Raw genomic sequence first — 27630 nt, forward strand, 5'->3', positions numbered from 1 at the left:
GCCCGCCGTATTTAGGGCAGGCCTCCGAGCTGCCCCACAAACTGCTGTGCACCGCTTGCAGCTACACCGAGCCAAACTGCAGATGTGAATATCTGAAGTTTGCAACTCTCGATGCATTCGGGCCGTCTGTGCGATTCGTTCTAATCAGCATCCCATCGCAAAGTCGCCTGGTTTTTGGGCGCCTGCAAATCGTGGATGCGGACGCCGACATCGATCATGCTCTCACATCACTAGTTGCTGCCACATCACCGCGTAAGTACCCCGCCGCCATAACAAGACCGTTACGCTCACTGTTGAAGCAGGCTTGGTACGTCTATACGTCTGACGGCGTGTGCGAATGGCAAGCGCGAGAGGCGCAGACTCTGACACGTCAGCGCCCGGAAGCATTCCCAGCCGAGTATCCCAAAGTATTGAGAACCCCGGGGGCGCGCGATTCAAAAATGTGGCGACGCCAGACGTTGCTTACAGGCATCTGGAGGCGACAGGATCTGTATCAGAGCTAGATTCCGCGCTAAAGATCTCGCGGAGGCTTCCTCCTCGGCCGTCGGTACGTCTCAATGCCCTCTTGTCCCTGCCAATTTTACCACTAAAGGGACTGAATATCCAGGCCTTGCAAATCTTCTCTGAGACTGGTGCAAGATGGACCCTCGCATACCTGACGGGAGCCTTCGTGCTGTGTTATTATCCAAGGCGACCTGGTTACGTCAGGCGGGTCACATTCCTAGCGGTGTTCTGTACTATGCAGTACCGCAACGGATGCCTGCGCGATGCTCTAGAGCTTCGTGCTGTGGATTCATGGGCGTTCAAGAAGGATACTCGAGAGAGGCTGTTCTGGCGCCGTGTGATCACGTTTACAGAACTCTGCGAGAGAGTATGCCCATTGATACGGATGCGCGCCAAGCAAAAAGGTGCTCTTTTGTTGCCAAAGACTGGAACAGAAGGTTATGCGGCGGTGAAGGAATTAGAATCCGCAGCTCTAGCGCTGAGTCGTCCGAGAGGTGAGCGGGTCGCATGTGTGCTATCAGAGCGCCCCAATGAAGTCACGTCGATATCAGATCTTCAGACGTTGTGGTGCACCTTTATCCTGCAAACGAGTGAACTACGCGACTTTTGGCCGACATTCTGGTGCTCGAACCTCATTCTCGAGATGGGCTCAAAGGAAGCACGCAAGCAGTAGCAGAGATGCTACCACAAGCCGCATATCTCAGCATGATCGAGCGATGGGACGTATGGCAGGTAAGAGTTTTTTTGGTTTTCTGCCGCACTTACATATTTTCACTCGCCGGAGAATAGAAGGTGAAACTTTACAGTACTGTCGGCTGCATGGTGTCCGCTGCAACGGGGCTGGTCGCTCGCCACCCATCTGTGTTGAGGCTCTCGTTAATGGCAGGAGCATGCTCTCTCATGGCGTCATCTTTCTATGTCCACACAGCCTCCCAGCTTTTCGAAATTCCTCGGCAGTCTAAGCACCACCGGGCTCTCTACCGTTGCGTTGGACGCTTGGGGCCACTTGACCCTCTGAAGTTTGTTCGGCCCAGAGGACTTTAGGACACCCTGATATTGCTGTCGAGAGATTAATGTACCTGCATGGATAGCTGTTATTGCTGTATCTGTCTACACTGAGCAGTGGCTCGGGCATCAATAGTAAGCCTAAGATGCCGCCATATATGGTGCTATGACCCTTAGCGTGTGGACTGAAACCCCGAGCGCCGTGTTTTTGTTGCTCTTCTCAAGCTGTCGCAGAGCCCATGCCGCCTCATACAGGAGATCCCGGCGCATCGCTCCCGAAGGAGGTAGGGTCCAGGGCTCAGCAAGCACAATCGTCGTCTACTGGTAATGAGCCACTGAGCTCTGCCAATGTCCCCTCCAATGCGACGGAGGAGTCGTTGATCATGAAGCTGCAAGTGCCTGAGGGCGTCAAGTCTATGATAAATTGACGTAACCTTGCGGCGAGAGCTAGCTGGACATCTTCTCATCAGGACCACCTATCCTGGATCCCAGACTTCAAAGCAGTCACCTTGGCTGCAATCTTCACCACAGGATCGCTCATCCTAACGGAATTTCCGAAGCGGCCTGGCGTGGCCCGGAGGATTGCGCTGCTCGGAGTGTCCTGCGGCTCGCGGTACCTTCGCGACCGCGCCGAGACGCAACTCCAGCACGACATACGCAACGCATTCGAAACCCCGCCGTTGCATGTACCGGAAAGGGTGTTCTGGAGAGCCATCGCGTCCATTGATATTGTTTTTGCTGACCTGGTGGCCCCGGGATGGCGAGAGATCACCAGAGCAGCCGCTCCGAGGTGGGCGTGTCCCCACGGACCAGAGTTTCATACAAAGATGATGCAGTTTACGAGAAATATAGAAAAGTCCTCGCTTGCAGATCGCAGTAAGTTGGACCCGTCTGTAGTGCTTGAAGAGTCTTGTTAGAGGACTGACGATACACGTTACTAGGCTCAGTACGGCGGAGATGGGACATTATAAGTTCACTGATATTGTCGGGCAACCGAGAATCTCGCACGTTCTGGGCAATATATTGGATCTCTAAATTGCAAGATGACGGCGTAGTGACAGACTTGGACGTTGCCAGGGATGCGGTTCAATTCAGCAGATAACATATCCAAGCTTGCTTGAGAATTGGGACAGATGGGAGGTAAGCGGTCGATTTCCCAATAAAAATGCAGCCCTATGATGGCTCATGTTTGCTCAGAGGATGGTGAACCGGTGCAGCAATATTGGTGTTATGCTCTCAGGAGCCGTAGGCATGTTCTGCCGCCAGAAACTTGTCTTACGCTTATCACTTCGCGACGGGCATCTGTTCTCTTGTGGCGTCGTATATCTTTCCACTCGCACTGCGCAGCACTTGCTCGAAACCCCTTCCAGAGTTCTGCGCCGCGAGCTGTTGGAAAGAGCTGTAACGAGTGTCATTGGGGACTCCCACTTGGCCAAATCTCGCGTGCAGGGGGAATAAGCGAGCGCGCTGGAAATCTGTCCACACCTTGATTCCTTGTAACATACTTACACACGCCACTCAGCAATATACTCAGTGTCAAAGCTCCACTCAACGGAGGTGGTGTCTTTGCGAAAGCACGCCACAAGGCGGGCGCCCGATCACCGCATCTGAATCATCCCCTCGGGCTCCGCAGAGATAATTTTCCTCCATCGATCCCTCCCTCACCTCTACGCACACCTTCCCAAGTATACCGCAGCCCAACCATGCCCGTCAAGCCCGTGTCCGACCTCTCAGAGTTCCACCAGATCGTGCGTCCTCCTGCTCCCTATATGAGCACAAGCCCCGCCGACGCTGACCCGCCTGACGGCGCGCGCCGCTCGTCCACGCAGATCGCAAAGGACACGTACACCGTGTTCGACTTCTGGGCGGTGTGGTGCGGCCCGTGCCGGCTCATCAGCCCGATCTTCGAGAGGCTCTCCGAGCAGTTCGCCGGCGTCGAGTTCTACAAGGTCGACGTCGACGCCGCCGAGGCGATCGCCCAGGAGCTCAGCATCCGCGCCGTGCGTTTTTTTTCCCCCTCCCTTCACACCCTCTCTCCTGAGACACACGCACATGCTGACGTTGCCGCCGACCGAAAACGCCAGATGCCGACGTTTGCGCTCTTCAAGAACGGCCAGAAGGTCAAGGACGTCGTCGGCGCGAACCCCGCCGCGCTGCAGGTGCGTGTAGCTCCGCCGCGTCCGCCGCGCCTGCCGCGCCGCCCTTCCCCGCCGATTTACAGCGCGCTCACCCCTCCTTTTCTCTCCCGGCACAGCAACTCCTCGTGTCCACGCAAGCATAAAAGAGGAGCCTAGCGGCGGCCGCGCGCAGAGAAGCCTCGGCTATACATGTCACCGGGACACACACTATTCCTGAGGCCATTCTGAGCCGTTCAAAGAAACGTTCGAAATGTATGACAGACGTTTGATGTGCGAAGACGGGGGGAGGAGCGCAGGCCGCTGCCCGGGAGCGTGGTGTGTGTGTTTGCTCAGAGAGGCAAGCACGCAAGAGCGATATACCGACCCTGCTCGAGATGTGTGCCAATGGGACAGAGGACCCGGGTGAAAATCGGCCAGCGGGCAAAAGAAACTGTTGCGTCACGGGAGACCTCAGCAGCCTGCGAAGCGGAGTTCGTCGATAATACTGATACATTTCGCAATATACGAGGGTCGTGACACGTCGTAAAACTGCTCGGTACACTTTGCACTAGACTAGCTACGGTAGAACAAGTCAGGGCTGCGAGAGAGAGAGAGAGAGGGCGATAGAGAGAAAGAAAAAGGGCGGGCCACGAGCATCAAGAGCCGAGTACCGTACACCGGGCCCGGGGTCCGGATGCACGACGCTGGCAGACATGAGATGAAAGAATGAAAGAAATAACTGGGACGCGCAAGGCAGGAGCACGAGAGGACGGGAGCGGGACGGGTGGCTAGCTACAACATATGAGACACAAGAGCGACGGTCGGGAGCGGTACGCTGGCGGAGGAAGGGTGGGTGAGAAAAAAAACGTTTATAGAATCGCCACAATCGCCAGGGAAAACACGATGATGCAACGGTACAGAACACGCCAGGGCACGGAAAGACGGGAAAACAAGATACGATGCAAACGACGCAAAAAACAAGGCAGGTTTGTCATATCTCCCTCGCGCTCCACGACTCCCGCCATTACCGCCGGGCGTAGTGGTTGTTCTGCTGCACGCCCGGCGCCGGGCCCCACGTCATGCCCGGCTGCGGCTGCTCGTGTCCCGGCTGCGGCGGCTGGGGCACGTAGTATGGCGCGCCCTGGGGTGCGGCTGGCGGCTGGCTGGCGTAGCCAGGGTACATCGCCGCCGCGTTCGGGTCGCCGCCGGGGTAGGGCGAGTAGTTCGGTGACTGCATCTGGCCCTGCTGCTGTGGCGCGCCGGGCATCGTGAGCGGGGTCGGGAGCGGTACGGCTTGTCGCGCGTGCGGCGACGTCTGCTGGTTCGGAGGGGCGGGCGCCTGCGAGGCGTTCGTCGGCGCGCTCGATGCCGGGGGAGGCGGTGGCGGCGGGGGCTGTGCCGCCCCGCGCGTATTCGGCGCAGTCGTTGTCGAAGACGCGCGTCGACGCTTGCGCGAGCCACGGTCATTGTCCACCGCGTCGTTGGCAGCACCTTGCTCCCGGCCCTCGTTGTCAACACCCTCCTCATCCTTGCCGCCAATTGCGAGTCCGCCCGGGACGTTTGGGGGTGGCGCAGGCTGCGACGGAGAGTGCGGGGGACCAGGAATGGGTCCTGACTGACGCCCTAGTGGTGTACCGACGGGCATTGACGACGGAAGCTGGCCGTGGGGAGCGTTCAGGCATGCCTGAATGAGGTTCTTGCCTTCCGGCTGAGTGACAAGAGGCTGCAGCTTCGCGGTGGTGAACGTGTACACGAGTCCGGTCTCAGACACCACAAGGAGAAGTACTTGTGTGCCTGTGAGTGTCGAAAGCTCGTACGCCTGTGTAAGAGAGTGATGTCAACATGTGGACAAATGCGCAAGGAGACGCAATGCGACGCGCCTTCTTCATGATTCCTGCTTTTCGCTTCGAGAACGTGATGTGACGCCTGCTCTTGTCCTGAATGAACTCGATTTTGATCTTCCTGCGACCGGCCTTCTTGTCCTTCGGTTTGTCTTCGTCATCTTCGTCATCTCCGCTTCCCTCGATCGCGTCGCGGTCCTGGACGAAGGCGTCGTCGCTGACAGCACCCGCTGAGGGGTCGATGGGCTCGAGGCGCTGGCGCTTGCTAGGCGTTGTCGAATCGGGCATGTTTCGTTTTAACTGTCTCAGGCAGTTATAGTGTTTGAAGAGTACTTTGTGCTTCAGGTACCACTAATACAAGGCCAGTGGAATGGAAGTCAACGGGAAACGTTGAACGTAATTTCGGAAGCTGCGCTGGATATCGACGACCTCAGGCAGAGCTGTAGTGCACGTCGTAGACACGTTAGAGGACGACAATCGCGTCGAGGGCGTCGCCGATGGCGGACGTACCTGATATGGAGTCGCGCGTTGTTCGCGGGGCTTAATTGGACGTCACGCGTGGAAATCGGCGGCGTCGAGGGCTGTGTCGCGGACAGGGGTGATAGCGAGGTCGTCGTGGACAACGAGGAGGTCGCAGGGGTGGGCAATGGATCGGTCGTCGGTGGTGTTGACAGAATGGGAAGGGGGAGCGGGCGAGTGTCGCTACCAGAAAAGGGGAGAAAACGACTCGAAGAGGAAAGGAGGCAAGAACGAGCGAGCCCGTCCCGATTCGTCTTATACGGGAAAATTCAGTTCGTTGACGGCGTTCTCCCGGCCGATGCCGCGCGGTTCAAACTCCGCACAATCTCCCGACATTGCCATATCTTATCGTGCTCCCGCCGTCCGTATCCAGCCGGGATCGCCGCCTGCGAGCGCTCCCGCGGCTGCTTGTGGGTCTCGGGGCATTCGACTCGCCCTCTCTGTGACCCTCTGGCGGCCGTGTGCTTTCACCAGCGGCCAGCATGTCTCGCTTATGAGCGTCTGCCCCCTGCCCTAAAGAGGTACTTTCTCACGCGTGACCTGCGCCACATCAGTCTACCCAGGCACCTGTCATTCACCCCGAGCGCTGCCGAAGACCCGATTCGGCGAGCTGGGGCGGCACGCCAAGGTGAGAAGCGGGTGCAGTCCCGGGCGGGTAGGGCCTGCGCGCAGCAGCGGGGGTGGGCAGAGTCAGAGACCGCGATGACTCCCGCGTATGCGCGAGTGCGCACGAGATGACGCAGCGTGAGCGGAAGCAATGTCGCTCGCCGTCAGCGCGGACAATGTGCCTGGAACATCCACGCCAGACGATCCCCGGCGGCTTATCCTCTAATGGGCATCCCACCCACCCTGTGCTCCCACCGCACTCGGTCAGCAGCCCTCCCTCCTTCTCTCGCCATTGGCAATTCCTCCCTCGGACGGCACACGCTGGCTGTACGAGGGCCCTATTCTCGACGCCGAAGGCGGCCAGGGAACCCGCCCCGGACAGGCAGTCCGCGCAGCCCTATTTGTGCACGCCCAATCGCAACCACCGCTTTCATCATCCGGTGCATGTGATTCGCGCTGCTGTCCGTCGTTCCACGTACGCCCGCTGGGAGCCATGGCCCGAGCGGTCCCAGAATGGAGTCAGTGCGGCCCAAGAGTGGGTCATGCCCCCCGCCCCGGGCGCCCTCTGTCCTCGTCGACTGCGCAGCGCCGAAGACGGTACCCTTCGCCCATCCTCATTTGCAAACTCGATATGGCTATTTCGCTTCCTTTTACGCCATTCTCAGCCTGGGCTCTTTGTCGCGGCTCATCGTCGAGGCGACCGCGGGCCGGACAGGGTCTGAGAATCGGAGAAGGTCAATCGCTGTGATGTGACGCTAGGGCCCGGCCCTCACAACGACGCGGCACGTCGTCTGGAGCGGGCGGCGTGGGCGGCGCTCGTAATTGTGCGTTGTATTGTCCCTGGTAACCATCTCGTCTCTCAGATACGCCGCCGACCATGGACGTTTCAATTTCAACGCTCGTGCACCGTTGCGTTGCTGCCCTTTGCTTTCGAGCACAATGCATGGCGTGACGCTCCATTGGAATATTCAAGCTTTGTGGTCCCCAACAGCGTGCGTCCAATCTACGTTCAGATCTGACAACGGGGCTTACACAGCCCCGAAGTGAGGCTGCGCCCTCATTCACGCCCCAACCTCGAGGCCGACGCTCGTCCTCTGCCAGTGGATATATACGGCAGGAGTGCTGCCTTTTCGGTGCCCTGCGCGATCGTGCCCCAGTTTGGAACTATGCCTCTTTTGGAACGCTCTGATGGCACTCTTCCGACGAGCTCGAGCAGTCCGCGTCGCGCAACTCGCACAACTTTCTGGTGGGCCTCCCCGTACGACGCATTGTGCTGAATCAAAATGAATTGTAGTGGGCAGCCTGCATCCACACCCGCAGCTAGTAGCTCTACCATGTCAATATTAATGACTAGTACACGGGCTATCAATGGCCAAGGGTCCCGAGCCTAGTGAGACCCTTGGCATTGACATTTGAAAAGATGTTCCTGGTAGTACGAGCTCTCTGACAAAATGTCCGGGCTAATCGGCGCCTGTCTCTGGAGACGATCCCCTTCGCTTCATTTCCGTCGCACAGACTGACACTTACGATCAGAATGTAGTGCCAACCAGCGAGTCTACGGACGTGGCACGCAAATGTCGTTCGAAGAACTTGACATGACGCCTGGAAAGCGCTAGCTGGGCTATGCATGGACGAGAGACGTCCAGTATCTCATGAGCTTGTGACCTAGGGTTTGTGTTACATAGGTCGAGAACTAGGCCCCTTGTCACGCTTGACGCTGTCTTCTACTCGTCCCCGCGCCCCGTGTCTCAGCATGCACACCCTGCCCTTACTGCATGACCAGCCCGATATCACTCCGCTCGTGCGGCGGGCTACTCGGACTTTTGCTCACCAGAGCTGGGGGCCGATTTCAACTTCAGACTTCTATGCAGCGAAAGTCCTGCATGCATGCATCCACCGCACGTGCAACATAAACACCTTCACAACGTTCAGCTTCCAATTTGACACTGTCTGTGTTACTTACGAAAATAATTCAAATACACCCCCGATGTGTCGTGCCCGAAGGACCGCGTCGGCTGCGGAGGTCTCAAAGTCTAGAACGTCAGGTTTGAGTAAGTTATCGGCATTTGTATTTGTACTTGCACCGAGCGGTCATCGGCGCCACATGTTTCGGATTGCTCCTGTGGTTTGGAGCTACAGTGTGTTTGCTATGGAGGGGGGCATTCAGCCTCGTTGCACAACAGATACGGGCGGTCGCGTCTTCGCACGACCATCATTTGCGTTATGGGCGTCGAGCCATTGATCTGGCTCATGGAAGACAAGGTGTGCAGGTTCATATCGTCGACCACCGATTGCCCTATGACTATGCACCACCGAGGGGCGTAGGCACCCCTTCACCACGCGCTCGAGTGAGAGGGTATGGCTTACGCGCCTGCTCCGCGGGGCCGTTCGCCAGCTCGACGGGCTCCACGAGTGCGGCGCGCACGTCGTCCATCGCGCCTCGATGTCCCCCGTCCTTCTGGACGCGCAAAGCCATCCAGGACGCGGAGGCACCCAGGCGTGCTGAAGCCCCTCACCGCCTGCCAGTGCCGTCGCAACACGCAACACACATCCGTCCCAGCGCCTTCCCCGCCCTGCGCGCGCGCCGCCTGTCTGCGCGGTGCGCCAGGACAAAAGTTTGGCAACAAACGCAACACACGCACAACGTGCGGCGGGTGCTACCCCGGGGCCCTCGAGACGCGCCAGGAAGTCGCCGCCGAAAAGACGTATATGTACCCACCCATGCCCTGTCCGAACGGGACGTTCCGCAGGGCACTGCGCAGTGGTGCGGCACGAGCTGGCCCGCGCCGTCGTCGGTGAACGAGGGCGCCCCGGGACGTAGCAGGCCGCAAGATGACGACGCGGCGGCGCACTGGCGTCTATGCGCGTCGTCTTCGCCAGCCGAGATAGTGTCTCGTTTCTGGGATGCGTGCTGGGAGCCTTCGTCAACGGATGCCGCGGTGCCTTGTCGGCGTGCGGGGCGCTGCGAGCGACCGACCTTGTCCGTGACACGCCCACCGGACCGAGCCAGAGGTCGGTACGAGCTCTGGGGCACGTCGTTCCACGTCGCCCGTTTGGGCTGGTACTATGAGAGGGAAGTACGACTCGGTCTGGCGCGGGCCCGAACATGTCCTTGAAGCGCCCGTCATGTGGCATGGCTTCGAATTCTTTCTACGATCCGCGAAGAAAAAGAGAATGCTAGGATGGGGCACTCAGACAAGGCCCGCCATTACAGGCCGCGCGGCGCACAGCCAGCCGGGGCACTCAGTGCTTGATCCGCAGATTATCAGGCACGGCACCAGTACCGGTGGGCTACTCAGAAGGCCCGACATTGCGCCAAGGGAACGCGCGACATCCTCGGCCAGCGTTGCCCAGCATAGATGCCTCCGCCAAATGATCGTCCAGTGTCAGATTGACGAGTTGATCGCATAACACGATTAAGGGATAAAACGTTGGCGAACAAAGGAGTAAGAACAAACACTCTGTTACGTGCAAGACGACGCTTTCCTGTCCGCGAACACCGACACAATGTCCCTGCCCTCTGTCCTCTCGGGCCGTCGGCAGCAAACCAGGAGCTTTCAGGTCGTTTCCGGATCTCGTCGGCGCCACCAAGCGCCGACGCGTGCTCGCCGTCGCTCATTGCGACAGCGACGCCTGGAGGCGGAGGGAATCGGCGTGCCCGTGGGGGCACGCGGCGTCCCACGGGACGAACGTCGAGCCGTCAAAGTGCGCGCGAAAGTGGCGCAGCATGTTGGAGCGGGTCGTGAACGCCTTCGGGCAGCCGGGGTACCGGCAGACGTGCGCTAAAAAACGAAGGGGGACGTGCTCAGCGGAAGGGGACTCTATCTGCTGCGCATCGCACACGAGGGATGAGGGGTCAGATGCTTACGGCGGTTGCCCGTGTGTGAGTTCATGTGCGTCGTGAGAGAGCTGGGCCTGCACGGACAGGTGAGATCGTCGCCCTCCCCCCCGGGCGGACTCTGGCCGAACTGTGCGCACCTCTCGAATCGTTTCTCACAGACGTCACAGGTGTACCGCTTCTTGCCTGAACGCGAAGCGCCGGTGCGTTCGAGTGCGGTGTGTGGTGGTTGCGGCTCGTCGCAGCGGGGAAGAGACACGTCGGTATCGATACGTGGTGAGAGAGGGCCCGGGCTGGATCTCAAAGTCTGGAAGGACGGGTGAAATAGGCATTAGGACACGTTTCGCTCGGCACAAGGCGGTAGGCGCGGACCGCTAAAGAAGCCTTCCTTTGACGACGTACCGTAATTTGCCGAGAACGTGAATCCAGTGAGCTGGTCGGAGAAGACAGCCAACGCAGACGGGGGCTTTCCACATCACACTGGTTGAGAGGCTGTGAGATAGCATCGTAGGATAGCTTGATGACGCACGTCTACGCTAGAGCTGCCGCTAGAGATCCTCCTCTGGCTCGCGTGAGTTCTCGCGCGGTCGAAGAAGTCTGGAAAGGAGGGGTTTGGTTATCCGCGGACCTGCTACAAGGAATGCGCTAACGAAATGACTCCCTCCAGTATCCAGCGGAATCGCGGGCTGTTCACTAGAGGCGCGGTCTGCCGCATCCAGCGCCCCTCCATAACATGCCGCAGGCGAGTGCGCTTACCATCTGCCTAAGCTCTCTGGCTGAAAAACGGTGCGCAGACGCACTGTAAACTCGTCAGGCTGTACGTCTGCAATCGAGTCTCGACTTCTCGCCCGGAACGCGTCGCCGTATCCAACAGCCTCTACTTGATGATGCCCACGCTAGATCTGCGAAGCTGTGGCGTTACACCTCTCATATCTGCCGCAAAACACCCGCATCTCCGCCTTCCTGTTGGATGCGCCAGCTGAAACGATGTGGATTGACTGACTTCCATTCCGACTCAACAACACGTGTTGACCGGCCTCCCCACCACCCGGTACCTACTGCAGGTAGTCTGTCCCAGCCGCAGGCGCTCAAGTGGAGATGTTTCCGTATCTCTACCTAGCCGGTGATCTGTTTCATGCCCGAGTAGTTCAATCACAACAATCGCCAATATACGATGGGCGCCGAGAACAATCTAGTCACACCTGAACGCCTGGTACATGCCGCCCTCTACCTCTACAGGACCCGTCGCGGGAGCTGGACAGTGCTGAGGCAGTCACCGAACGGTTCGCGGCAAAACCTACGTTCCCTGCCAGTGTCGGGATCTGCACATACGCACGTCCCCTCGCGCAATATTGGCCAAGTTCCAGGTGCGGACTGTGTTATGGTCGATCCAGGGAAACGGCGGCGGCTATCGAGCGTCTCCACGACATCCTGGGACTCACCGTGTGCGATGGAACGGTCGAAAGAAGCTGCGGCGCGCTACGCCTCCTGTCCTAGGTGATCATCCCGCCTCGTGTGGACAAAGGATTTGAAGTTGGCGCGATGCTCGCGGCTAGAACGACGCCGGCAGGCTATGCCAGACGCCATGGAACGATGTGGACTAGGCTTCCTGGATGGCGCGGTCAAAATTCTCTCTAATGCTGATGGCCGAGCGTGTACCGGAAGATGAGTATATAATATTCTATGCCCTGCATGTCTCCAACCGGTCAGACTGCCAGTGCCACATCACCAAGCCATGTCAAACGCTATGCTCCCTCCTATCCGAGAGCTCTTCCCAGGTACCGTACACCCCCCCCCCTCCTCCCCTCCTCCCCGTTGTGCCTCCTTCGTCCTACTGCAGTACTTGTTCTGCTCGTGTCGCTGTTCAGGACATCGAGGCGGTAGGACCTAACCCGAGCGTGCGAGCTTCGTGGCGGCCACGTGCACCTAGCGCCCATCAGGACCTCGTCTGAAGCTCAAGCAATATTCGCGTTGGATTCGTGAAAGGGCCCTAAAGGTGCTGAATAATATCGCACAATACTCAACAAAATGTCGTGCTTCACAAACAGCGGTCTTTGGAGCTCCGTGGCGGCGGGTGTTAGCCGAAATCGGCCATGTCTACTTGACATGCATCATCCTGCAAACGAGTACTACCTGAGCTTGCAACATTGAGGCATAGGGCTTAGTCACTCTTCACTCCTTCCAAATAACGCCCTGCATTTGCAAGAAGGGCTTACTGTGAAGAAGTCCGACGCGGATATTAACCCCGATAGCGCACCGCAGTAGTTGCTAAGCTCCTAGATTTTTGGCCTGACGCGGACTCGAGGCATTTGGCAACCTCACATGACAGCTGTCTCCTCAAGGCCGTGCTGTATAGTTCAAGCTGTCGCTCCGCGCTCGGACGCGCAGCTCGAGCCGGGAGGACAATCGACTGCCCATTTTGGGACAAAGAATACACTTGACCATGCTGCACACAAGTACAATTTAGCCTGAGACTAACTACTCGGACTTGGCAAATAGTCACTGACCTGGCTCTTTACTGCCGTCCGAGGCGGAGATCGTTGAAATCCTTCGCCAAAGTCTGCCGCGAAGTCTGCGGAGGACAACAACCACCGACTGAGACAGAGAACACACTCAGCGCAAGACTGGCGATCAAGCCATGAATGATTCTAGCTCTTTGTTGCCGCCCGGGCCCGGGATCGTAAGATTGGTCGCCAAAACCAGCCGCAAAGTACACGTTGTCAAGACTTCTCTCCGATCCTTCGCAACTCATGGCCGGCATCTGCACCTCGGGGACGCCCCGGAACTCGTCGGCGTCCTGCTGGCAGATGCCTGCGCCCTCTGTGACCAGTCGCATTCCCGAAAACCTTCGCATACGCGTCCAGAAGGTGGGGGCATCGTGGTTTTCAAACGGTTCGAGCCGAGCAGCGGGAGGATGACGAGCACCTCTAGCCTGGGCAACATGTACGGCGGCGGGTTGCAGTGCGGTGAAAAAGGGGCGCATCGTCCGTTGCTGCCAGCACGGTTCGCGAGACACTCGACGAGGGTTGTGTGGCATCCGGAAGGGCCGATGGCGCCAAGCTCGCGGAGGCATGACGTTCTCTTGCGTGCAATCCGCCAATGGTCGCCCTCGGACCCTCGACAAGGTGGGCGTCGATGAAAGCAGAGCGTACATCACCGATAGAGGATGAGAGCGACAGACAAAGACTCAAAAGAAGCCCGGGTTAGTCAGGAGTGGCGGCTCCGGTGACGCGTACGTGACTCGGGCGCCTCGGAGCAGGGTGCCGTCGCGCAGCCGCCGCAGCGGCAGAGCGTCGACGCCCTGATCTGCGGTCTGGGACTCGGCGGCGCCATGATCATAGCGAAGCGACTGAAGAGGTCGGTCAGGGTCTTTGAATGGCGTGTCGCCATGGCCAAGTCCGGTGTCGGAGCAAGAGAGACAGCGGCGTTCTTTGGAGAAAGAAACGCGTACCATGAAGCGGCGCATACAGTAGCCGACGAGGCCGCACGGGGATTCAAGTAGTGCAGCTGTGCTAACTGAATGTGCACGCCCGCTCCGTCGGAGCCGGATAGCACATTCGCAAGCATCAAGGTTCACAAATAAGGCATGGTTCGTTGGTGCTTGCCAGTACAGTCGTAGCGAAGAGTACAATTTCGTGCCTTACCTAACCACTCGTCCACTATCACAACTACAGTACAGTTGGAGGTTGTCAAACCATCCAGAGTCCACGAAATCAGGCCAACCTACACTATCTTCGAGCCCAGACATCAAAGCGTCCAATCTTGGTCAGGAACCAGCTGAGCGGTGACCTCAGGGTCAGTCCTCGGCTGTAGTGGTGAGCTTGGTGCCGAAGCCGACGGAACATCATCTTGCATGAACGCTGCAGCATGTTGGTGCGGTGCGCCGTGCCTATCCATGAAGGGAAGTGTCTGAAGCAGCGAGAGAATATCGAAAGATTTGGTGGCAAACACGTAGAGGGAACCGGCGCCATGGACCTCACGAAGATGGGGGAATCGGTCCGCAAGCACCCCGAGGCCAGTGGCCATCACAAGCTTGGTAGCCGACGTCGATGACAGAGAAGCTCGTCTCCGGCAAAGGAAAGGTGCGACGGACCATCTCGAAGAATCTCGCCTTCGTTGTGGCCAGCCGCATCCCACGCACCACAAGGGAAGGAGCACCCCGGAACGCTGTGGCGAAAGAATCGGCACTTTGATTGACACACACCGTAGCGGCCATGTAATTGTGACTGAATGTCAGCCGAGTTCGGACGGGGTCCTTGGAACGGGTATCTTCTGCGAACTTGGATGCGGCGAGGCGTATGCATTGTGTCATGTTGTCGTCGTCCAGGGCAGTGTCGGAGAATCCAATGGAGATCATGCAGGCCTCCTTGGGGAACGTAACATGTTCGAGGAAGGGGCGCATGGTCGCTGCAGGTGTCACGAGAACGAGGTGGCGCAGCTGTGCAAGATGAGCATGTACATCCGCCCCAACGTTAGCTCTGCCGGGATCGGACAGAACGTTCGCAAGTTCCAGTGATTGCAGATGAGGCATGGTATGGAGGACATCGAGCACCTTGGACAAGTCGCAGTCGACGAGCCCGGGTTCTTTGACGCGAAAGCGGAATGTCAAATGGGTCAACGTAGGTCGAAAGAGATTGGTTGTCCATGGGACCTGTACCTCACTGAGCTTGAGGTACGTCAGAGACGGCAGCTCCAGCCTGTTGAGCAGGTCCATGGGCGGCGTATGGCTGAAATCAGAACGGCAAAGGATCATCGAGCGCAGAAGAGGTGCACATGTGGGGCCGTTACAATCATCACAACGATGGATGTATATTTCGATGGAGCGTATTCGATGCAGTTCACGAAGGACAAGGGGAATCACTTCGTCGTCCTGTCTGTAGTCGACGATGACATCTAGCAAGGCTTGCTTCGATCGCAGCAATAGCTCTCGTGTCCATTTCGATCCGAGTGCGCAGATGCCGCTCCAAAGCGCACGAGAATGAAGGGCGGTTTCACGCCAGCAATGGCAGACGCGCGAGACTTGGATCCACTCGCGGTCTCCAGTGTGCCAGCTGGCGGATCGATACATGAACACCTCGGCCAGCAGCTCAGAGGGAAGCCTTCCGACGGGAGTGAGCTCGTTGAGACGTCGATTTTCTGCCGCAACCTGCCTCTGCAGTTCGCGGACCGATGCCAGGAGCGGCGTCCGTTCGGCTTTGGCGTCTCTCTGCATCTGTACGCATCCTGTGAGACTCGAGCACGATAGCCACCATTGCACATACCTTCCGCAAAGAAAGCGTTCGGGGTTAACTTCAAGGCGAGTGCATCTGGTACTTGAGGGGCTTCAGATAGGGGTAAGGTCCAAGCAAGTACGGCATGAGTTGGCAGCGGAATCTAATGCACACCGTAGCCGAAAAACACTATGACGTCAGGCAGAAACAAGTAATAGAAGGACGTGGATGTCCAGATCTGTCGTTTCTGGCTAACATTCTGTGAGAGCAGAGGGCGGTGGTTGGGTTGGGTGATGAGCTATGCGTCGAAGGAGGGAGATAAGTAGTCCCCGGGTGCTCGGAGGTAGGTCAGGCAGTATTCAAGACATCACCCTGAACTTTCCTGCTTGGGGTGGGTCAAGTCAGTATAGCTGCCTGGGTTACGGATATGCGCCATTATCAGTGTACGTAAGCAGTCATTCCTGGTGGGCTTTGGCAAGTTGAACTTGAACAAGCTCTGCCGCTCATCCCGGGGTCCTGGCTTGGGCGCGTATGTCGGGCGCTCCGACCCCAGTGACGATTGCCGTTGCTCATCCCTCTCAGATAGTTTAATGAATGATCTATTCCGCTCAAAAGGCCACTGGTCCTCGGAGACTTTACGAATTTACGTTCACGATCGCGCGAGCAGCCAGTTGTCTCCCAGGCGCGGTTGTTCGCCCGGCAGACCTTCACCTCCTCCGCGTGAATGGCTTTTTATGTTGCGGCTCCTCATGGGCCTCAAGGCCTCATCGACATCACCTACCCTCTCCGACTCTCTACTTATCGCCCGGAGAGGCTTTACCGGTAGCCATTTACACTCGTGCGCCAGTCATTGATATAACCGCCGAAAAATCCGGCGGTTCTACGACCTGCAGCTGTCTTACTGTTTCACGTTTCACCCTCGCAAGAATCACCAACTCAGAGCTATAAAGTGTTGGAGGTTCCGGTGCACGTCCCCCGCAGATATCCGTCTTGCTCATCATGCCTCAAACCCCACAGACTCTCTCTGTGGACGACCACGGCACCAACCTGGCATACTTCGACAGCGGTGTGCCATCCTACGCTTCTCCCTCCGGCAGTCGATACACCACCATCTTCGCCATTCATGGCATGACTTTCTGTAGTCGTGAGTGCTGTCAGTCGTGTGTCTCGCGCGCTCCGCCTGCATGTCATACCAGCCGTGTTTGAGAAGATGGCCTCTGTGTCGGGCCCTGCGGGGGTGCGCTGGGTGTCAATTCAACGCAGAGACTATCCTGGCTCTACACCCTTCTCTAAAGCCGAATTGAACGTCCTCAAGAGCGGAACCGACGAAGAGAAGGCTCAGCACGTGCGCGACCGCGGTGTCGAGATCGCTACCTTCATCGACAAGTTCGTCCAACAGAACGGACTGCCCCCGCCGGACGAAAAAGGGAACGGCGGTGGGTTCGCCGTCATGGGATGGTCGCTCGGAGCTCTGTACGCGCTTGCCACGGCTGCGAATGTGGACGCTCTTGGAGATGCAGAAAGGGCTCGTTTCGCTCAATACATGCGATCACTTATTCTGCTTGGTGCGTTCGAAGGTGATCATGTTAGTCATGTGGTCGCCTTTGACGAGTTGCTTGCAGACGCAGCATATGGCGCTATCGGGTTACTCCCACCGCCTAAGATGTGGAATCCATTCCTGGACGAGAGCATTCCGCCTCGCAGGCGTGCACCTATGTTTAACTACTGGGTTACCGCATATTTTGACCATGGCGACCTGAACAACCGCGACTTCAATACTCTCGAATACGTCGTCCCCTCGCCGACGCGGATTCCTAGCATCCACAACTTGTCTGCGGAGCAGCGTGCAGCAATCATATACAACGATTGCGTGCGGACAAGCGACGGTCCTTTGACGTTCTGTGTCCCACAACTGCGCGAATCGTATGAGAAGGCCATTTTCGACAAGAAGACTAGAGAAATTTTGCCGAATATGAAGGTGTGGGCGCTCTTTGGCGACCGTACGTCGACGTTCTCGTTGCCGACCATGTTTACCATGGAAGAAGACGACAAGGCTTACGGAGGTGGGAATGTGCGCTTCCGCTTCATCAAGGGCGCAAACCACGTCGTGAGTGTTCATCGAACTCATGCAGGCGTGGGTTTGCTCTGATAAAGGTCCGCTACAGATGCATTGGGATGAACCCGAGCTCACGCTTGAGGCACTACTGGACGCGATGGCATAGTCTTCTGGCGCGGCGAAGCCAATCTCACGACCTCAATGACTTAAGTGTCTGCTACCACCTTACACATATATCATTGTCAGCTGCAGACTCATGCGTACTTGCCAACTATAAAGGACAGTATTTTGAAATTGCTCTCGTCCTAGTCCACGCGACATTCGAGAAGCAGCTGGCTCAGTAAATCTCAGCGCGTGCTAATTTCCTTGGTGCCGAGCAGAAGAGGAGCAAAGAATATGGGGGATTAACAGTTGATATATGCTTCATGGGTTCGAAGCCCTCACAGTGTGCCGAGCCCTTTGCGGTCGTGCGTCGTATCCAAGCAAACGGAAAACCTTTGCAGTCAGTCCTGCCCGTGCTCGCTAGGAAGCCGTTGTAGTCATGGTTTGCCCGCATTTTCACAGAAAATCTCTGATTATTATACTCCTTCCGCTCGGCTTTAGGCCGCCGAGCCGTTCAGGCAAAACCAAGCCGTGTACTTACAAACAAATACTCGCTCGTGGTGAATATCTGAGCTATCGAGACCTTGCAATTGATTTCTCCAGAAATTTACGCCATGGTGTCTAGTATCGCCCTCAGAGTAACCTCCGGATAGTCCCAAAACATCTGTAGCAGATCTTTTGTGAGGGGACTGCATGCTCACGTGAGTCAAGAGGATACTCACGCAGTGGTTTGCTCCCTTGAGGAGGCGAAATTGGATTTTCCCACCTCCATGAGCCTTATCGTCCTCCTCCATGACCCACAACGTCGACAAAGAAAACGACGGTCCAGAGTCGCCGCAAAGCACCCATATCGCCGTGTTCAGCAGACTCTCCCTAGTCTTCTGGTCGAATACCGCCTTCTGGTAGGTCGCGTACACTTGCTGAGCGCAGTTGCCTGCCAGGGGGAACTCGCTCGTCAACGCACAGCCGTTATATACGATCGCGGCCTGCTGCTCCGCAGACATGTTGGTGATGCTGGGCATCCGCGTCGGCGAGGGTGTGACGTATTCGAGCGCGTCGAGGTCGCGCTTGCTGATGTCGCCATGGTCAAAATACGCGGTGACCCAGCTGTTGAAAGTGGATGCACGCTGAGCAGGCGGGATGTTCTCGTCCCGGAAAGGCGACCATAGCTTGGGAGGAGGGGGTATCCCGATGGCGGCGTGGCCTGGTTCTGCAAGCGACTCACTGTAAGTAATTTGGTAGTCTGCATGATTATGTCTGAACCCACCGAGCAGTATAATCGAGCGCATATACCGAGCGAAGCGAGCCCTTGCCGCATCGGCGAGAGCGCCAACATTTTCTGCGGCAGCAAGAGCAAACGCGCCTCCGAGCGACCAACCCAAAATTGCAAACCCACCGCCGCTTCCTTTTTCGTCCGGCGGAGGCAGTCCGTTCTTCCGGACAAACGTATCGACGAAGGTGGCAATCTCGACACCGCGGTCGCGCACGTACCGAGCCTTCTCTTCGTCGGTTCCGCTCTTGAGGACGTTCAGGTCGGCTGCAGAAAGGGGTGTGGAGCCAGGGAAGTCTCTGCGCTGAATCGACACCCAACGCACACCTGCGGGGTTCGCCGTGGAAGCTATTTTCTCGAATACGTCTGATACAGCGTGTCAGCAGAGCGCAGGGACTACACGGATGACGGCACTCACTGCTGGTAAAGGCCATGCCATGGATGGCAAAGATGGTGGTATATTGGCTGCCAAAAGGAGAGGCATGAGGTGGCACACCGCTGTCTAGATACGCTAGCTCAGTGCCACAATCGTCGACGGAAAGGGTTTGGAGGGTTTGGAGCATGACGAGCAAGACAATGCTGGTGCTTCCGAGGAGACCTGCGCTGAGAGCCTCCGACAACTCGTAAGTTGCATTAAGTATACAAGGACGAGATAGATCACCGCTGGAAACGAAGAGCAGTGTCGTAGCCGTAAATCTGGCGAGTTTCAGCTTTGGATTTCCGAGGTTCTCCGTGATGGGACACCGGATCGACAAGGGAAGGGACGCCGCCAACCTTCATTTGGCTGGGCATGCGGTCGCCCCGTAATAGAGAGATCACCGGCCAATGACACCGCGTCTTAGATATCAAGCCATCGACTACTGTATCTGCAATTCTAAAGGAGCTTTGTCAGAGCTCAGGCTGCAGGGCTACTGATAATACACTCTAGCGACGCTTCCGTTGATACATAATCGCAGTGCACCTGCTTCACGATGTCCTTCAGATTGTCAATGTCCTGCTGGGAAATGCTGGACCCGCGGACGAGGACCAAGCGAGAAAACTGGCCCGGCGCCCGGAGACACTGCGATCTCGGAGCAACTTGGAGCATGCGTCCAGAGGGTGGCGTCGGGATTTCAAACCGTGGGTATCGGGTGAGTGGTAAAGATCGCGAAGGAGGAGCACCTCCAGCTTTGGGAACATGTATCCTGGTATGCCGGTATGCGGCGGGCACAGTACATCGTCTGTGGCAACCAAGACGGTGGCGAGCGAGTCGATGAGAGACATGTAGCATGAGGAAGGGCCGGCGACACCGAGCTCACGGAGATGCGGCATACTCTGGTATGCGCTCCGCCATTGGGTGTCCCCTATGCCTTCGATGTCGATGAAAGCCGAGCTCATCTCTGCCAAGGGCAGAGAGCGACAGAACATCTTGAAGAAGGCCCCGCTGCGGGAGGGCTTCAGGTTTGTCGCACGCGCTGCGAGGGTACGGCATGCACCTTGAAGTAGCGGGGGGTCACGGCGTACGCTTGCATGCAGTGGCGGCGATGCAGTTATGATCTGACAACGCGTCGACATCTTGGTGTACGGTCCAAGCTTCTGCGATAGTGCGAGTATAAAAAAGTGATTGCAGAGGTCGGACAGGATCCTTGGAATAGGTGCCTGATGTGAACCTGGACATGAGCAGGCGCATGCTCTGTTCCATACTCTCGCGGTCAAAATGAAAATCGGTAAAGTTGATGGTGACGTTGATGTTCTTGGAAAATGTGACATGTTCGAGGAAGTAGCGCATGGTCGCTGCAGGTGCCTCGATATTCAGTAGGCGCAGCTGAGGAAAGTGAACATATACATCCAGCCCGACGCGAGCGCTGCCAGCATCGGGTAGAACGTTCGCAAGCTCCAGCGATTGAAGACAGGGCATGATTCGAAGGAGGCTGAGCACCTCAGACATACTGTACTCAAGTTGACGAATATTAAAACGAGGGCGCAAGAGGAAGGCCAGACGCGTCAGAGTGGGCTGGAAGAGATTGCTCGTCCATGAGACTGATACGTAGGTGATTTCTAAGTGCGTTAACGGCGGTACCTCGATTTTGTCGAAGGGGGTCGCAGATAGTTCGCCCCCGCTGACACTCTCACGGCAGAGTACGACCGAACGCAAGAGAGGTGCGACTCGGAAGAAATTGGAATCTTCGAGGGGATAGAATAGGTTCCAGTCAATAGAGCGAATTCGATGTAGCTGGCCAAGGACAAGGGGAACCACTTCCTCGTCGTCAGGGTCCTCGTCGTCGGAGTCCTCGTCGGAGATGACGATGTCCAGCGCAGCAGCAGCTCTCGCATCCACTCTGGTGTCTGCGTGTGTAAATCTGACCCCAAAATTAAGGGCGATTTCGCGCCAGCGATGGCAGACGTGCGAGACTTCGATCCAGGTGTCGTCTCCAGTGCGCCAACCAGCAGATCTATACATGAACACCTCGGCCAGTACCTCCGAGGGAAGCCTTCCGATGGGCGTGAGCTCGTTGAGACGCCGCTTGGCTGCTGCGATCTACCCCTCCCACGCAGGCATGAACGCCAGGAGCTGTTCCCTTTCTGCTTGTTCCTCTGGCGTCATCTGTATGACAAACCGTGACTCGTGAGAGACTTGATCACAGCGTCCCCAGTGTACATACCGATACCGAGCAGGGCGTTTACAAAAGAAGGAGAGAAAGAACGGTTAGTCGCGGCTGCCAGTGGAAGGCTTGAGTCTGGGCGTGACGAGGGTCAGAGCCAAGATGCGAGTCTGCGAGATGGACGGACTGCTGTGCGCCGTGCCAAGATCCGAAGGCGCAGATGCTGCCCGCTCGCTAATGCGCTGGCTATTTGCCTCTGGGTCCAAGTCGCAAAATCTCCAAAAATACAGTATCTTCTTGAATTCGCCGTCCAAGTCGTCCCAGAGAGCGCCTGTAGACTATTAATATTGTTAAACTCACGTACAAATATTATCGTATGCCATGAGTAGGCCTGCTGGCAGCCCCCTCGTCCGGATAGGTGTACTTCCGAGCGCGACTGTGACTTAGCGGCAGCAAGGCCATGCTGTGCATTAGTACAGGTTGACGAGCAGCAGAAGTTTTCAGCGTCGCGTGAAGAGAAGTCCTGGGCTCTCGCCGAAGTGGCAGCTGTAGCTCTAGATCTGATAGATGTTGTCAGCGACGAGATGGAGGATGGCGGTCGTGCAAAGATCAGTTTCACCTTACTATCTGCATCTAATTGGTCGCCCACTGTGCACCTACTCGTTGCCTTGACGCTGGGCGATCCAATAACGATTACAGCACCATTTAATGTGCCACGGGCATCTCAACTAAGGTCTGAGAGCGGTGCAATATACATTCTGGGACAACAAACAGCACACTTCGTTGCGCCGCGCATGCATCCTAGCGCGACTCTATATCACATTACTAATTATGCTGGGGTCGTTGAACCATTCGCTGAAGTCAGATGCGAAATCCATGTTGCCAAGGTCTCCGACGCTATCTCCGAACATCGAAATATCAAACGGATTACGTGCATCAAAGGCCGGTGATAGGAGATTCTGCGCGAATATGTCCGGTACTTGTGCATGCGCTGGGTGGGCAACATCTTGTCCAACCGGCGGAGGAGGATTACGCGACGTCGATGCCGTCTGGACACCCTCCTGCATTAACGCCGGGCCATGAGCGGTGCATACTTCGTGACTGTCATAACACATACCTGCTGCTGCGGTGGGGGCGGCAGAGTTATTGCACTAGGTAGAGGTGGACCCATAGCTAATGGCATTGGCTGAATAGGCTGAATGGGCAGAAGCCCACGTGCTCTGGCTAAGCCAACCAGCCGTAGCTAAGAAAGGACATCAGCGACGAGATCCTGGTCGGACAACAAACAGTCTTACCTTATCGTCCAGTGTCAGAGATGGTATACTCATGTGGATCGGCCCTAGAGACGTTTCTGTCGATATACAATCGCAATGCACTTCCTTCACGGTGCCCAGAAACTTGTCGACGTCTTGCTGCAAGATGTTACTGCCGCCGACCAGAACTAGGGAAGAGAGCTGGTGCCCGGCATCGCTGCGATCCCGGAGCACCTTGGCATACGTGTCCAGAAGATGATGGCCTCGCGATCCTAGGTTGTCCGTACTAGCTAACGGAAGATGTAGCCCGCGAATAAGGAGCACCTCCAGCTTCGGGAACATGTATACCGGTAAGTTGGAGTGCGACGGGCACAGTGCGCCGTCTGTGGCGGCCAAGACGGTCGCGAGCAAGTCGATGAGAGACGTGTGGCATGAGGAAGAGCCTGTGACACCGAGCTCACGGAGATGGGGCATACTCTGGTATGCGCTCCGCCACTGGGTGTCCCCCATGCCTTCGATGTCGATGAAAGCTGAGCTCGTCTCCGCCAAGGGCAGAGAGCGACAGAACATCTCGAAGAAGGCTCCGCTATGTTCGAACGGCAGGTCTACCGCACGCACCGCAAGAGTATGATGAACGCCTTGAAGCAGCTTCGTGGCGGCGGCGTTGCGGGCGTGTTTCTGTGACAGAGCTTCGAGACCTCGGTCTATGGTCCAAGCTTCGGCAACGTTGCGAGCGCAATAGAGCGACTGCAGCGGTCGGACAGGATTCTTGGAACGCGAATCCGATGCGAACCTGGACGCAAGCAGGCGCATGCTCTGCTCCATGTTCTCGTGATCAAGTTCGAGATCGGAGTATTCGATGGTAATCTCGGCGTCTTTGGAGAATGAGACATGCTCCAGGAAGTAGCGCATGGTCGCCGCAGATGCCTCGATATTCAAGAGGCGCAGCTGGGTGAAGTGAACATATGCATCCGGTCCAACGCGAGCTCTTCCAGCATCGGGCAAAACGTTTGCAAGTTCCAGTATCTGTAGAGAAGGCATGCTTCGAAGGAGACCAAGCACCTCGGACATGTTGCAGTCAACAGGTTGAGGGAAGTCAGAGGGCAAGCGGAAAGTCAAATGCGTCAGAGTAGGTCGAAAGAGATTACTTGTCCATGAGACTGGTGCGCAGACGAGTTCCAGATGCGTTAACGGCAGAGCCTCGATCTTGTCGAAGGGAGTCGTAGACGGTCCATATTCGTCGAGTTCATCATTGTGGAGGGTAACTGAACGCAAGAAAGGTGCAACTCTGGGGAGATCTGAACCGTCGAGAGGATTATAGTAGAGACCCCAGTTGATAGAGCGCATGCGATGCAGATGGTGAACGAGGAGGTGGATAATATCTTCCCTATTAATCTCGTCGTTCTCGGAGATAATGACGTCCAACGCAGCCTGCTTGGAGCGCAGCAATAGCTCTCGTGTCCACGCTGATGTGTGCGTGTAAATGTGGCCCCAAAGTGCCGGACAATCGAGGGCGATTTCGCGCCAACGATGGCAGACGTGCGAGACTTCAATCCAGCTCTGGTCTCCAGTGGACCAACCAGCGGACCGATGCAGGAACGTCTCGGCCAGCATCTCTGAGGGAAGCCTTCCAATGGGAGTGAGCTCATTAAGACGTCGCTTCGCTGCTACAATCTGTCCCTCCCATGCAGCCATGGAGGCCAGGAGCTGGGTCCGTTCCGTTCGTTCCTCTGCCGTCATCTGTATGGGACAAGGTGAGAGAGACCTGACCACAGCGACCCTGGTGTACGTACCGATACCGCACAGGGCATTCACAAAAAGGATGAGAAATGGGCACGCCGCGGCTGGGAGGCCTGAGGTCTGAGAATGACGAGGTCAGAGCCAGGGTTCGAGACGGACAAGGAGACGGACGGCTGTCGTGCGTTTGTCACATCTGTGACTAATTGATGGGCATGAGGAAGCCCGCGCTTCTTGCTCGCTGTCGAGCACTGTGGTCCACATAAGAACCACAAAATTAAACATTAGACTTTAAAGGAAGGAAGTGTAAAAAGTTCACGCGGGTCGCGCTGGAGAGAGCTCCCGGCTGAGCGAGCCGAAACTCGAGGCATGAGCGGGTCCTTAGGCGCGTATTTGAGCTTGTGGCGCCCGCGTCACCCTCACGCAGGCAGCATATCTCTGCGGTCCTCCGAGCTGGTGGTGGGCAATGGGCATCATGGGTTACGCTCCGGTCTGAGTACTGTCTAGTGGACTAATTGAGGCGAGAACAGACAAAGGAAAAGCTTGCCTATGGTGTGCAATGATATTTATACAAGGATTTTTCAACAATTTACGTGCGCTCTCTGGAGCGACGGCGAAGTCATAACAAGCGGGAAGTGTACTGTAGAGATTGCTTGAACTCGGAGATAAATAGTAAAAGCAGTAACGAGCGGATAGTATCTACGTCTTTGAAACTGTTGGCAGACTCCTCGCCCGAATAGGCGTACTTCCGAGCGCGACTTAGCGGTAGCACTGTGCTAGGCATCACGGCGTAAGGGAAGTCCACGGGCTCTTGCTAAAGCGACAGCTGTAGCTTTGACAGATGCTGTCAGCGACGAGATGACGATGACGATAGGACAACTGACAATCTGACCTTGTCATCCGGATCCAGTGTTAGCAACGTCAAGAAATCAGGCACCCGTCATAGCGCACTTCCTTCGCTACGATCCGGACGGTGCCAGCATCCAGGTAAATGCCGAGATTATTGACTACGTCTAGGTGAGAAAGCTGGTGCCCTGCGTCACTGCGAATTCGGAGCGCCTTGACGTACGCGTCCAGAAGAGCATTTCCGTCCTGGATAAAGCCGATGAGTAGCACTTCCAATTTCGGGAAGGCGTGCAGCCGACATTTGCGATGAAGCGAACAGTGCGAGCCGTCCGATGCAGTTGCAGATGTTGAAAGCGACTTGATGACGGGCCCGTGGGACCAGGGAGGGCCGATGACGCCGAGCTTGCGGAGGTAGGGTATACGCTCACAGGCGCCTCGCCACTGCTCGTCCTTCATGTGTCTAATATCAATGAGAGCTGAGCTCAACATCATCAGGGGTAGATAATGACAGATCATCTCGAAGAAGTTTGCATCTTGTAGCAAGTTCTCCGCCCGCACTGCGAGGACGCGATGAACGCCTTGAAGCTTGGTGGGATGAACCTCCCAGCGTATTAATAGAGTATCGAGATTTAGACCTATGGCCCAAAATTCAGCGACGCTGCTCTCATAATAGAACGACTGTAGTGGCTGTACAGGGCCCTCGAAACTGGCGGCCGGGGCGATCCTAGACGCGAGCAAATACATGCTCTGCTTCATACCGTCGCGGTCCAGCTCAGCGTCTGAGAAATCAATCGAGACGTTGGTACCTTCGGGAAAAGAGATGTGTCCCAAGAGATGGCAAGCTGACGCAGGCGCACAGAGATCCAGAAGGCGCAGGTGTGGGAAATAAGTGCGCGTGTCTGCTCCGAAATCAGCCCCGTCGGCAGCGGGGAGCACATTGGAGAGTTCCAACGATTGCAGATGAGGCATGGTCCGAAGGATGTCGAACACCCGTTGCATAGTGCAGCCGACAACTTCTGACATACGACGTTTCAAGCGGAACTTCAGATGAGTGAGAGTAGGTTGGAAGAGACTGCTTGTCTATGAGACTAGTGCGTCGATGATCTCAAGCCGTGTCAGTGCCGGGCTTCGATTGCGTCAAAAGGGGTCGCAAACGGCACATATTCCGGAATTCTATAACCGCGAAGGGAGACGGAATGCAAGAGAGGTCCGACTTTGGAGATATCGAGATCTTTGAGGGGATAGTGAAAGTCCCAATCGAAAGACCGCACGCGACCCAGCTCGCGAAGGAGGAGGACGATGTCTTCTTCCTCGACATCAGAAAAGCAATGAAGAGGAATACGGACGTCCAACGAAGCTTGCTTGGAACGCAGCAGCAGCCCTCGCGTCCACTCTGATGTGTGCGTCGTAATCTGGCCCCAGAGTGCCGAGTAGTTAAGGGCGGTTTCGCGCCAGCGATGGCAAACGCGTGAAACTCCAATCCAACTCTTGGCCCCAGTGTACCAGCCGGCGGACTGATGCATGAACACTTTCGAGAGTACCTCCGAGGGAAGCTTTCCAGCGGGTGTGAGTTCGTTAAGGCGCCGTTTTGCTGCTAAGACCTGCCCTTCCCATGCGGTTATGGATGCTAGGATCTGTGTCCATTCCGTCTCTTCGTCTCCTATCATCTGGTAGCAGAGTGTGTGAGACTAGGGTATAGTGACCGCGATACACATACAAATACCGTACAAGGTGTCTGAAAACAAGGAGAAAAATGCGTCGTCGGTCCTGAAAGGCCTGAAAGCGATGAGAGTCAGAGCCAAGGGCAACTGCAGGAGTGAATGCTATTCGCGTTTGTCACACCCGTCACTAACGCGACGGAGTTCGTGCCACGCTCAGAAGTCGTGCTAGCCTTGTTCCGAGCCCCCACACCCTCTAGAATATACAACAATCCGTAATTACTATATTACAGCCATATGATACCTACATGTCCACCTGAGACTAAAACAGAATACTAAATTACAGATTTTATTGTAGTTCGGCCAGCCTGGATCTAAGAAAAGGCAATTACGAGAGCTCCAGTAAGCAGGTGACGAGATAACGATGAGAAGGGTAGTTAGAGTGTCTGCGGACGATGAATAGTACACACAATAGCGAGCGGTAGG

The 27630-nt window shown here is 56.5% G+C and overlaps 10 protein-coding genes across 10 annotated transcripts; 2 read left to right on the forward strand and 8 right to left on the reverse strand.

Moving 5' to 3' along the window:
• Positions 1-3212: 3212 nt before the first annotated feature.
• Positions 3213-3680, forward strand: PHACADRAFT_46633 (uncharacterized protein; the record flags this gene model as incomplete). The annotated part of the gene is made up of 3 exons (XM_007399222.1): positions 3213-3257; positions 3339-3509; positions 3594-3680. Coding segments are annotated over 3 exons (303 nt in total), but the record flags the coding sequence as incomplete, so codon positions are not given.
• Positions 3681-5292: 1612 nt separating this feature from the next.
• PHACADRAFT_102406 (uncharacterized protein) lies at positions 5293-5755 on the reverse strand (the record flags this gene model as incomplete). Its single annotated transcript, XM_007399646.1, has 2 exons — positions 5293-5445; positions 5477-5755. Coding segments are annotated over 2 exons (432 nt in total), but the record flags the coding sequence as incomplete, so codon positions are not given.
• A 4232-nt stretch (positions 5756-9987) lies between these two features.
• PHACADRAFT_262330 (uncharacterized protein) lies at positions 9988-11035 on the reverse strand. Its single transcript, XM_007399647.1, has 3 exons — positions 10833-11035; positions 10461-10737; positions 9988-10374 (listed from the first exon to the last, which is right to left on the reverse strand). Exons 2-3 carry the CDS (start codon positions 10483-10485, stop codon positions 10208-10210), a joined length of 192 nt encoding a protein of 63 aa, XP_007399709.1. The 5' UTR covers positions 10486-10737; positions 10833-11035; the 3' UTR covers positions 9988-10207.
• Positions 11036-12932: 1897 nt separating this feature from the next.
• Positions 12933-13598, reverse strand: PHACADRAFT_262331 (uncharacterized protein). The gene has a single exon (XM_007399648.1). It carries the CDS (start codon positions 13411-13413, stop codon positions 12946-12948), a length of 468 nt encoding a protein of 155 aa, XP_007399710.1. The 5' UTR covers positions 13414-13598; the 3' UTR covers positions 12933-12945.
• Positions 13599-14008: 410 nt separating this feature from the next.
• Positions 14009-16112, reverse strand: PHACADRAFT_187309 (uncharacterized protein). Its single transcript, XM_007399649.1, has one exon. It carries the CDS (start codon positions 15640-15642, stop codon positions 14407-14409), a length of 1236 nt encoding a protein of 411 aa, XP_007399711.1. The 5' UTR covers positions 15643-16112; the 3' UTR covers positions 14009-14406.
• A 415-nt stretch (positions 16113-16527) lies between these two features.
• On the forward strand, positions 16528-17987 carry PHACADRAFT_212537 (uncharacterized protein). Its single transcript, XM_007399650.1, has 4 exons — positions 16528-16784; positions 16837-17205; positions 17263-17747; positions 17806-17987. Exons 1-4 carry the CDS (start codon positions 16640-16642, stop codon positions 17860-17862), a joined length of 1056 nt encoding a protein of 351 aa, XP_007399712.1. The 5' UTR covers positions 16528-16639; the 3' UTR covers positions 17863-17987.
• A 418-nt stretch (positions 17988-18405) lies between these two features.
• PHACADRAFT_165254 (uncharacterized protein) lies at positions 18406-19631 on the reverse strand (the record flags this gene model as incomplete). The annotated part of the gene is made up of 3 exons (XM_007399651.1): positions 18406-18462; positions 18521-19434; positions 19487-19631. The coding sequence occupies 3 exons, from the start codon at positions 19629-19631 to the stop codon at positions 18406-18408; spliced, it is 1116 nt and encodes a 371-aa protein (XP_007399713.1).
• A 2680-nt stretch (positions 19632-22311) lies between these two features.
• PHACADRAFT_262335 (uncharacterized protein) lies at positions 22312-22737 on the reverse strand (the record flags this gene model as incomplete). The annotated part of the gene is made up of 1 exon (XM_007399652.1): positions 22312-22737. A coding segment is annotated over exon 1 (250 nt), but the record flags the coding sequence as incomplete, so codon positions are not given.
• A 169-nt stretch (positions 22738-22906) lies between these two features.
• PHACADRAFT_101677 (uncharacterized protein) lies at positions 22907-24598 on the reverse strand (the record flags this gene model as incomplete). Its single annotated transcript, XM_007399653.1, has 1 exon — positions 22907-24598. The coding sequence occupies one exon, from the start codon at positions 24596-24598 to the stop codon at positions 22907-22909; it is 1692 nt and encodes a 563-aa protein (XP_007399715.1).
• A 937-nt stretch (positions 24599-25535) lies between these two features.
• On the reverse strand, positions 25536-27153 carry PHACADRAFT_177333 (uncharacterized protein; the record flags this gene model as incomplete). The annotated part of the gene is made up of 3 exons (XM_007399654.1): positions 25536-25732; positions 25757-26566; positions 26647-27153. The coding sequence occupies 3 exons, from the start codon at positions 27151-27153 to the stop codon at positions 25562-25564; spliced, it is 1488 nt and encodes a 495-aa protein (XP_007399716.1). The 3' UTR covers positions 25536-25561.
• Positions 27154-27630: the final 477 nt, after the last annotated feature.

The sequence above is a fragment of the Phanerochaete carnosa genome (genome assembly GCF_000300595.1).
Source record: "Phanerochaete carnosa HHB-10118-sp unplaced genomic scaffold PHACAscaffold_9, whole genome shotgun sequence".
NCBI lineage: Eukaryota > Fungi > Basidiomycota > Agaricomycetes > Polyporales > Phanerochaetaceae > Phanerochaete > Phanerochaete carnosa.

Bases quoted from the DNA above. Each gene is read 5' to 3' on its own strand.
- PHACADRAFT_262330 (XM_007399647.1), bottom strand. From the start codon at position 10,485: ATGAACTCACACACGGGCAACCGCC. The intron at 10,375-10,460 runs GTAAGCATCTGA...TTCGTTTTTTAG, and splicing joins CTCACACACGGGCAACCGCC to CGCACGTCTGCCGGTACCCC.
- PHACADRAFT_262331 (XM_007399648.1), bottom strand. From the start codon at position 13,413: ATGCGCCCCTTTTTCACCGCACTGCAACCCGCCGCCGTACATGTTGCC.
- PHACADRAFT_187309 (XM_007399649.1), bottom strand. From the start codon at position 15,642: ATGCAGAGAGACGCCAAAGCCGAACGGACGCCGCTCCTGGCATCGGTC.
- PHACADRAFT_212537 (XM_007399650.1), top strand. From the start codon at position 16,640: ATGCCTCAAACCCCACAGACTCTCTCTGTGGACGACCACGGCACCAAC. The intron at 16,785-16,836 runs GTGAGTGCTGTC...ATGTCATACCAG, and splicing joins TGGCATGACTTTCTGTAGTC to CCGTGTTTGAGAAGATGGCC. The intron at 17,206-17,262 runs GTGCGTTCGAAG...AGTTGCTTGCAG, and splicing joins GCGATCACTTATTCTGCTTG to ACGCAGCATATGGCGCTATC.